At 34.9% G+C, this 9,561-nt stretch overlaps 1 protein-coding gene across 8 annotated transcripts; it reads right to left on the bottom strand.

Annotated features, from left to right (window-relative positions):
- Positions 1-893: 893 nt before the first annotated feature.
- Positions 894-9,223, bottom strand: LOC129299191 (uncharacterized). 8 transcript variants are annotated; one of them, XM_054937647.1, is made up of 13 exons: positions 8,816-9,216; positions 8,539-8,641; positions 6,300-8,113; positions 5,971-6,062; positions 5,428-5,485; positions 5,040-5,157; positions 4,648-4,770; positions 3,912-4,005; positions 3,222-3,316; positions 2,371-2,463; positions 1,990-2,198; positions 1,497-1,704; positions 894-1,142 (listed from the first exon to the last, which is right to left on the bottom strand). In XM_054937647.1, the coding sequence occupies exons 6-13, from the start codon at positions 5,134-5,136 to the stop codon at positions 1,018-1,020; spliced, it is 1,044 nt and encodes a 347-aa protein (XP_054793622.1). In that variant the 5' UTR covers positions 5,137-5,157; positions 5,428-5,485; positions 5,971-6,062; positions 6,300-8,113; positions 8,539-8,641; positions 8,816-9,216; the 3' UTR covers positions 894-1,017. The 8 variants fall into 8 exon arrangements, 7 of the variants coding, with proteins under 7 accessions (XP_054793622.1, XP_054793623.1, XP_054793620.1 ...); XM_054937648.1 differs by lacking the exon at positions 5,971-6,062 and having other exon boundaries at positions 6,295-8,113; XM_054937645.1 differs by lacking the exon at positions 5,971-6,062.
- Between the last annotated feature and the right edge of the window lie 338 nt (positions 9,224-9,561).

Here is a 9,561-nt window from a genome sequence, read left to right as displayed (position 1 = left end):
ATTTCACAGATTTTTTTGTTTCCTTTTCTTTTTTGCTGTTGAGGCGGCACAAACCAAGATTCTGCTTTTGGATATTTATGAGATGGCCACTTTTACATCATCTTCATCCCCTGTACGAGAGACAAATCTGTCGCTTTCACACCAACATCTCAGCCACTTACCCGGTCCCCCACAAGCCTTGAAACAAATAAATACTTGATTGATTCCCTCGTTTGAATCGGATCGCATCCCCTTTGCATTTATCCATATGCAGTGGCAGTGCAGTGTTTACATCATGCAAGATATTTCACAAAATATCTACCACTTAATCCCATGCTCTCTAAAGGGCATGAGTGTTGCATCACAATATAACATTCTTGACTTTCTCTGATTGAGGTTATCTCATGTCTGCTACTACTTAAATTAACAATCCATACGTGGTTCTCGTCCTGTCCAGACATGGGAAAGTGAAGTGATTTGTGCACAAAATTCCCGAAATCTACTACTTCAACAGTTTCTTGATTCAGAATAAATCAGATGAAAAGAGATAAAGAATCAAGTCAGACAGCTTTCTCAAAGTGACTGTTTGGAGATACAGCGTCACCAGTATAAGTAACAGACTTTTAACAACTGAGCATGATAATTGGGCCCAAAACTATACTCTCCAGAATTAAGAGCACCCAGCCCAATGAAAGTTTCACGTCCAAAGGAAATATTCACAGATCAAGAAACCTTGTAAAACCATATATTGTGCAATCCTCTACTGCAATGAGCCCGCTGCTGCATTCTTTTCTCATTTGTTATTTAATTCGTTTATTGAGAACTCTGGGTCGGTCTTAAAAAATAGCTAATGAAAAGGGGAAATAACACCTCACTTGTATTAGCAAGCAACAAAAGCATAAATTCCAGACAAGGAACTAAAATTTCCGAACTTTCATTCTATACATAGCAGAGATCAGAGTTCATTTACAAAGCAGATGACACTGATAGAATAAACAATTTGAGAAAATTGCTTTATCAGCTTCGAAAAAAGGGATGCTAAATCCTAACCTCGAGTATTAATTGAACTATAATTTCACCTAGGGGAAAAAAATAAATCCCTCCAAGATTACTATAAACAGGAACACTCCCCTTTGATTGCTGAATTGTTCTCATTGGATTTCCTACAAAAGCAAACATATCACTCTAGTGTACAACTTGAACTTATTCCCGTCATCACAATAATCTAACTCGAAAAATAACAACGATACAAACATGCTATCCTGTGTAAGAGAGTTGTTCATTTAAATTCAATCAAGGTAGCAATGCATCATGTCTATTTGTCTCTTTGTCAAAGCATGCACTTTAATGCCAGTCATATCACCTCAGTTAACGCTGTGAATCCACTGACATTCTTATAGTCAGTCAAGAGACATTCTTTTAATGGTCTCTGAATCTTCTTAATTAAGGATAAAGAAAATGGCATTGAAAAGTTAGTGAAATAGTGAATGAGACCAAAATTGAATTTACAAGATTACCTGTGTTGCTTGCAAAAGAATAAGGCTTTGGAAGAAAGCTGCTTCTTGTCAAACCAAGATGAGGAGCTGCAGGCCTTGAAACATTAACAACAAATTGATTTGGCAAGTTGCTAGCCGGTAGGTCTTCTGCCTTACGCATGCAAATGTCTGAACTTTTCGCAAGAATATGATTAGGACTTCGCACTGAGCTCAAATTTGGCAAGAGGCACTGTTTTCCGAAAGAAATAATGATGCAAGTCAGAGCTTGTTCACTTACCAACTCAAGACAGGAAAGTATAGCTGGACAATAGATATCAATATCATATGCTTCCTTCTTTTAACAAAAAGACAAAAAGACAAAAGAGAGACCCAAATTTCATGCTGATTTTCAGTTAGATCATGCATGCTTCATGTATACAGTCAGCATTAGTATTCCAACAAGCCACATAACCTTTTTGTTGAAGGATGTGATAAAAGTAGCTAACCTAAAATCATACGAGAGAAAATCAAATACCTCCGTGTTATCATCATCCTTTTGTCCAAATGAAGGGTCTATATGATGTGAATCTTGGAACGCTAACGTTTCATTTGAGGACTTTGGACTGGCAATATCTGTACATAATTCATTGCTTGATTCCTGAAAATAAAGATGACGAAGAGCTGCACGCAGACGATTGTTCCTTTGTGAATAATACACCTTGGTAGCAAGGGGTGCAGGACCGTCTAATTCAATTGAAACATACGTTGTTAACAACACACGAGAGGGAGAGAATGGCAGGATATATCAGAAACCATAAGAATTGAAGAATAAGGAAATATTTAGAAAAGGTTACACAAACTTTCCACAAGAATTATAGGGTTAACGAATTAACTGAACATATATCATCCATAATACCTCTCTTTGTAAGGTGTTGCTCTAGGACAAGCCCAAAATTTTTATGGCTTGGATCTCCATTTTCAGAGACAGTTCTTTCCAACATATCCCCACCTGAAAAACAAAACAAAATAAATCAAAACCCCCTCCCTCAAAGATGATCATACAATACAGTAAGAGTAGAATCACCATAAAGTTTTTTGAAGTTTTAGACCTGAGATTACATAATAAAATAAATTAAAAAAACTAGGTAATGCCTCCCTCCCACAAAGATGATTATACAATACAGTAAGAGTAGAATCACCACAAAATTTTTCCAAGTTCTAGACCTGAAATTACATCTTAGCAAAGTGTGCACTGTGTTTATTACAAATGAAAGTCAATAAGAGCACAGGTGTAGATAAGAAAAGATCAGTTTCAGTAGTTACTTTTTCCGTTAAAAGAAGAATCAAGTAGAATGAAAAAGCAATGGAATGATTTTCTTTAGACATAGAACAATTGATGCCTGTTTGCCTGTGCTAAATAAAAAATATGACACTAGTGCCAGGGAAGGGCTGCTTTCTCATTTTGGTCCCTTCTCAAATTTCTATCTTCTAGTCGACCCTTTCATGCCCCCAGTATGCTTCACATCCAGTACAAATACAATGTAAAGAACAACCAAGTAGAAGCAAATTAAAACATTCATATGAGCCAGTTTGGGATGATATTAGGCACGGACCCAGAATTAAAACTATGTATATTTTTTTATGATCAAAATTATAATTATCTCCCTTGTTAATGATAAAATATTGACCAGAATGTACAAGAAAACACTCATCCCCATAAGTTCTGACTTCAGATGTAACAAACAACTTCAACAGACATACACGCACCTTTGCAAGTATTTTTATTTGCAAAGCTAGCTGGTCTTGTTATTCTAGATTCTGTTGCAGGACTTTCTGGTAGAGGTGAATGTACTCCACTAATCCTGCAGAGAAAGAATGAGCACAATCTTTGACAAACAAAGATGCTTGAAAGCAGCTCAGGTGGTAAAAATGAGTAATCCAAGGTTCAAACCCTCCTAATGTAAATTTAAATATATATATATATATATATAAAGCGTAAAAACTGCATAATGAGTAAGATAGGTTGAGTGAACAGTGTCTTAAAATTTAACTCAGTCATCTACAGGGCTTTCCCGCCAGCAGTTTGGAATAATATAGCATTCCAAGCATATCATATGCATCATAGCTGGTCTTGATTTCATAAAGATTGAATCACAAGCTTTTTATTGAGCCCGACGCCAAAATATTTCATTGTTGATTTAAAACTTCTTGCTAGGCTGCAACGGGTTTTCTACTTGATGAAGAACTACTTTTTGAGAGGAGGGAGATGAGTGGGAGATATTCAACATGAAACAAGGTGTTTGAAAACGTTTTCTATTGATTATAATCTTTTCCCCCGAAGACACTGAAAAAGAACAGATTTATTGAGCAACACATTTTCTAGGCACAAGGCAATAATGATGTCAAATTGATCCGACTTCAACAATTAAAAATGTCTTGAGAACTAAGAAAGCATACAATTTACGACGTTTTGTTGGAGGTTGCATTACAGAAGCTGGGTGATCTCTATTTCCAAGTTTAAATCCCGTACCATCCATCATAGATGCTGCATCTACATGAGTATTTAAGGAAATTGGTATTATGATGAAGCTTTCAAATTAATTAGCACATCAGCTTTACAGCATAACTGAAATCTTTAGCAGAAACTCAACATTACTCCTTCAAAACAAACCTGTTAGATATACCCGACCAAATTGCCAAGAAAATAAGCTTAAAACTATATATGCGACCCATCACCCATCTCAACCTAAGGATGTTTAATGTCAACTACCTACATCGCATTATTTGTGAAAAAATATATTTTTGTTCCCATTCTTTAATCAATTTTGAAATAAATCAATAAGCCACACTTCCCAGCGATATACTTTTCCAACAGCAAGAGGATTCAAAGGGAAGAAAGTTAATTTTTCCATTACAAAAATCATGTTCAAGGCATAGCTAAAATTTATTTGGTTGTTGGAGGAGGAAAGGTTCAGAGTGATTAAATCAAATACAAGTTATAAGCATTGCAGCAATCATGTTTATCTGGCCTGGATGTCATTGTTTTTCCAGAAACTAATAAACAAATTGATTTGTCCAAGCAAAACTTGATACATGCAGCAAACTGGGTTAACCATCAGCAAAAAGGGGGGCTAGGAATGACATGTATGAAGGATGAGAACAGAAAGAGTAACACAGGAAAAAATGTTTTAACCTTTACCATCGTTGGAATAGCAAGTGACTCTAATTTGATCATTCATATGGGATGGTGGCACAGCGGCATCAATAGAATCCACAGCCTCAGCCCTTCCCTCCTCCCCAACTGCTGGAGCTTGATCTTCGAGAGGTTAGGAGGTACAAATACTTATATTACAACTAACTGTGATTAGCATGTAATTAGAACAACTAGAGAAGACTGCTTTAATGAAATTAAGTTGAAGGTACACCTAAAATAATTTTCAAAGGACGCAATAATTACATAGAATATTCAAAGGTAAATAAATCATTAATTTACTTTCACTTTCAGCAGATAAAATCAGGGATGAAACTTAGCGCTAAACAGTATTTGCAGCTGAATAGTTAACTCGATTATTATCATGTGGATACTAGCACAAGAAGTTGATGATAACTTTTTCTTTTCTTTTCTTGGGGGGCTTTCGATAGCCCATGCTGCCATCAACCTCCAAAATGGTTTGTTCTGCATACTTTAATGACCTACAAAGTTCTGAAGAGTCGGCAGCAAAGAGAGACAAAGAAAGTAAAAACCAATATTAGTGATTTCATACCCTTTTCACATACAAAAGGAGCCCAAAAATAAGAAGCCGGTTATAAATAGCCAGAATCATATGCAGACCTATACAAAATATGAAACTAATAGAAATAGATGCACAGAATTTTTTATGGAAAACAAATGAGCATTAATGCCACATGCTAACAAATTGTGAATTCTCAGACCTCATGCAAAGGGCCAAAGATAAATAAAGTCCAGTCCTACCTGCATGAGCAGCATATTGGCTGGCCTGGATGGGCTTCTTGCAAGCATTGCAACATACCTTCAAAATTATACAAACAATCAATTATCTTAAGTGAAAGTACTTTATTATCAAGGAAATAATGTCAACACACACATTTTTTTGTGAATAACATACACACATATTTACATATGTCAAGCAATTGTACAATTTAAAAAAGTTGATATGAAAGGCAAAAATTGCTTCCAATGAACCATGCAGGAGGCTGACTATGTGATGAGTATGACACTATTTAAGGAGGCAGACATCAAAATCAAAAACTGTTTTTCTGTTGACCAACAAAAACTACTTCAGAAACAGGAGCCCCCTTCTTGTGGCATACAAGAGAAACTCCTAATGAATAAAAATCAAGCAAGAGGTCAAAGCAGCTATGACCCTTGCAAAGCAATAAGCATCACATGATTTAAGAAAGGAATTGAGTATTCACCTAAAAAGTTCGAATAACAAGGTATCAAAGAATGCATCACATGCAAAAGCAAAGAGCTTACACAATAGTGACAACTTACAGAGCTTAAAGAATGCAGTAAGTACTCTGCCCCATTCCCTACATGGTGCATGCACACAAATGCAGATTTGATTATCATATCCTTTACTCCAACTATCAATAGTACAAGGTGGCTAGGGTCATACATTGTTTAATAGTTTACAAAAAAGACAGACACTACAATCATAACACGAAACTGAATATATGTAAATTAAGGTAACTAGAATACATTAAGCTACAGTTGTTTCAGGGGTGTTTCCCAATAACATTTGTGTATGCATTCTATTCCCAGTAACTAAATTTAATGCCACTAGCGTGGATTTAAAAAAGTTAACAAGAAGCAAACCTTACCAGCTGCAAGGGATCAGACATAGGTCTCAAACCATACACATGCATATCTGCAATAGAAAATACACTAAGCAGTAGTGTGAAAAGCTGAAAACTAAAAAAAGGAGAAACAAAAGACAGGCATAAATATCCCATATTTTAATTCAACGAGTTCAGATTGAGGGACATAACTAGTTCCTCCTTCTCAAGTTCTAAAGTGACAATGTGAAAGAATTGAAGGGCAGTACCTTGAGCTATTGAGAATATAACCAAAGTTATCAGCATAGAGCAATTCACAATCCAAACCTTAGATTCATAATGAATCTTAAAGGCAATGAAATGAATTGATGATTGAATTAACCATAAATGAGCAATTCAAATCAATACACAGAAGCACAATTTTACAATTCAAAATTGCATCAAAACAGTGAGTTGGTGTTGGTTTGGCTTGCCGTAATGTTGTTAAGTGTTGGCTTATATCTTGAAATTAAAAAAAAAAAAAGCAAATCAATATATTACTTGAGATGATTTCAAGAATTAATTACTTACGAATTTACGACTAATAAGCTAACCCATGACCTATGTTAAAGAATTTTTCTTATCTTTTTGGTTAGATTTACTATCTTGAGTGTTTCATGCATATCTTAAGGATTAAAACATGTCATATTTCATACATGAAGTTATTTTTTAATTGTTGCAGAATCTTATGATTCAATGCATGCTATGACTTGCAATTCAAAAATACACTCTCCAATTCAAATATCTATCACTATTTGACAAATATGAATGTAACAAATTAAACAGGCATTTCTTAAGGTATGCCTGTTGCACATAAATTTGAGCTTTGGGACCATTTATTATTTCTCTAAGCATCAGTGTTGATGTGAAATTTCTTCTAAGAGAGTTCAGTATCAATTTAGTGAGAAAGTTTCAGGTGCAAAGCTGTAAGCTAAGTGAAATATAGAATATATATATATATATATATAACCATTTTTTATAGCAGTGCAGAAAACCAAGTTTTACAGTTTCTTGATTTCACTAGGCCATAAGAAGGGATGATAATAAATGGGCTCCTGTAGCTCTGTAAATAGGGATACAAAGGGCTAATAGACTATACTAAGATTCAAACAGATGTATTGAAGTATGAGATGACACCTAGAAAACTTTTGCTCCTTAAAACAAGTCCACCACAATTTCTTTCCAATCCAAGACAATAGTACTTCTATGACTCACAAAAGGGGGATGTACATCTGTGTGGGTTAATTTAAGAATATTGGTTTTATCATCAGTATCTTCTAATTTCACATTGTGAATTAATTTTTTTTTTAATAATGAAGTTCCTATACTCATGAGTTATAAAATCTTGTTAAAGTAAGAGATAGTCTACAATTAATCACCAGGGCTGTCCAACATTATAGAAGTCTGCATGTTATACACAAAAATTCAAATAAACAAAAAGGAGACAAAATAGAATGGCAAAGTGATGCATGTTTTAAGTGTTATTCATAAAAAATTTAACCAAAGGCAAAAATAGAAGCAGGATAGCAAAATAGAATATACAAAACAAGCTAGTGCAGCCACAACTACCAATGGCGCATTGAAGAAGCCTATTTTCAACAAAATAAATGGTCATATAATCATTTATTCAATTTTAAAGAGAAACGTCTGAGCAATGCATTGACAGAAATTGCCTTTATTCAGTAATCAAATCAAGCCAAAACTAAAACGATGAGTATAATGAAGGTGGACACCTTCTTCATCAAGCAAATTTGCTTCATCTGCATCTCGCAGATCTCTGAAAACGTATTCAGCAGCTGACTTCTGATGGCCAATCTCCTCTTCCAAAGATTTCCAAGGAAGTACAATGTTGATCAGATGTTAAAAAGAATAATAACTGTTTCTCTATTACTTTACTAAGTACACATTGCGAAAGCATACAAAGCTAAGCATAATCAACAGGCTTACGAAAAAAAAGGAGAAAGTACATTTTATCCCTCAACTGAAGCCTGAATACAATCAATGTAGTTAAAGATGAAAGACGCCTTCAGGGGGTTAGACCTCTAAAAAAAGGCGTATTCTTATCATACGTTTTGAATAATATTCGACAAATATTTAATTATTCAAACAAAATAATTATCAAATAAACTAATTTTCTAAGGCCCGATCTTTGACAGATAAACAATAAACTCCCTCCATTCAAAATTATAAGGCAGTTTTAACTAACTTCCAACCCTAAGAAAACAGTTAACATCACTGAAACTACCTGCCCTAGTTTGGGAGAACCTGCCAGCAGCCAGAAGCCTTGCAATGACTGCCATTCTCCCACTCCCAAACGAGCATACCATTGAGAGCAGGATATGGTATATCTGCACATTACAACAATCACATCACTTTCAAAAACACCTATATCTAAACAACCAATTTCATCAAAAATACCAGCCAATCAGCAAAGCGCCGAAATACAAACCACGTATTTGCAAAAACGAAGCATCGGAAATTTTAAAAAAAATATCCATCGCAGTAACAAAGCAGAACTTCACCTTAAACCAAAAGAAAAAGGATAGACCAATAGACCAATCAGAATCCTATTAAAAGGGGAATAAATCCGAAATTTGAAATCAAATAGGGAAATACAGATGATCTCAGAGCAATGCCAGTGCAGAACAGGGGGAAGGAGCGGCAGCGAGCAAGGTCGACAATGGCGGGAACGCAAACCCTAGAAGACAGAAGAAGAGAATTTATTCGTTGCTTGGGAATGCTATTTTTGCTCGCACGTAAAATATGGACTCTTCAAAGTCTCTCTCTCTCTCCTCCGCGGGGAGAAGAGGGAGAGATGGCAAATCCAAAAAAGAGAAGCTTTGTCTGAAGCGAGCTTGGCCGCGCGTATAGAAGCGTTTAGCTTGGCCAATAACTCCTACCGTACTCTGCACCACACTGTTATCGGCTACGCTCCGCCACTCTCTTTAATTCAAAACGTAAAATATTAATTATTAATTAATAATTTATATATATATATATATATATCTATAATTTAATAAATTATTATTAATAGGTTATAAAACTAGCATAACAAACTAGCAATCAAATTGAGAACTGGTGCGGAGAATTTTAGCGGAGAATTGAGAGAAGGTTTTGTTTTACATCCATTTTGGATCGCATGTGAGTGCCAATGTATATGTCATGATTTTTTCTTGTCACTTGACTTTTCTGAATTGCAATGTAAGACATCTTTGATAAACTTTATTTGATTAAAATATAAAATATTAGATAATTTTTATAATTATTT

This window comes from Prosopis cineraria, unplaced genomic scaffold (genome assembly GCF_029017545.1).
Source record: "Prosopis cineraria cultivar Desert tree isolate PC_DT_omini unplaced genomic scaffold, ASM2901754v1 PC1069, whole genome shotgun sequence".
Lineage (NCBI taxonomy): Eukaryota > Viridiplantae > Streptophyta > Magnoliopsida > Fabales > Fabaceae > Prosopis > Prosopis cineraria.
Note: the sequence above shows the minus strand (reverse complement) of the source record. Positions and strands in the feature narration are given on the sequence as shown.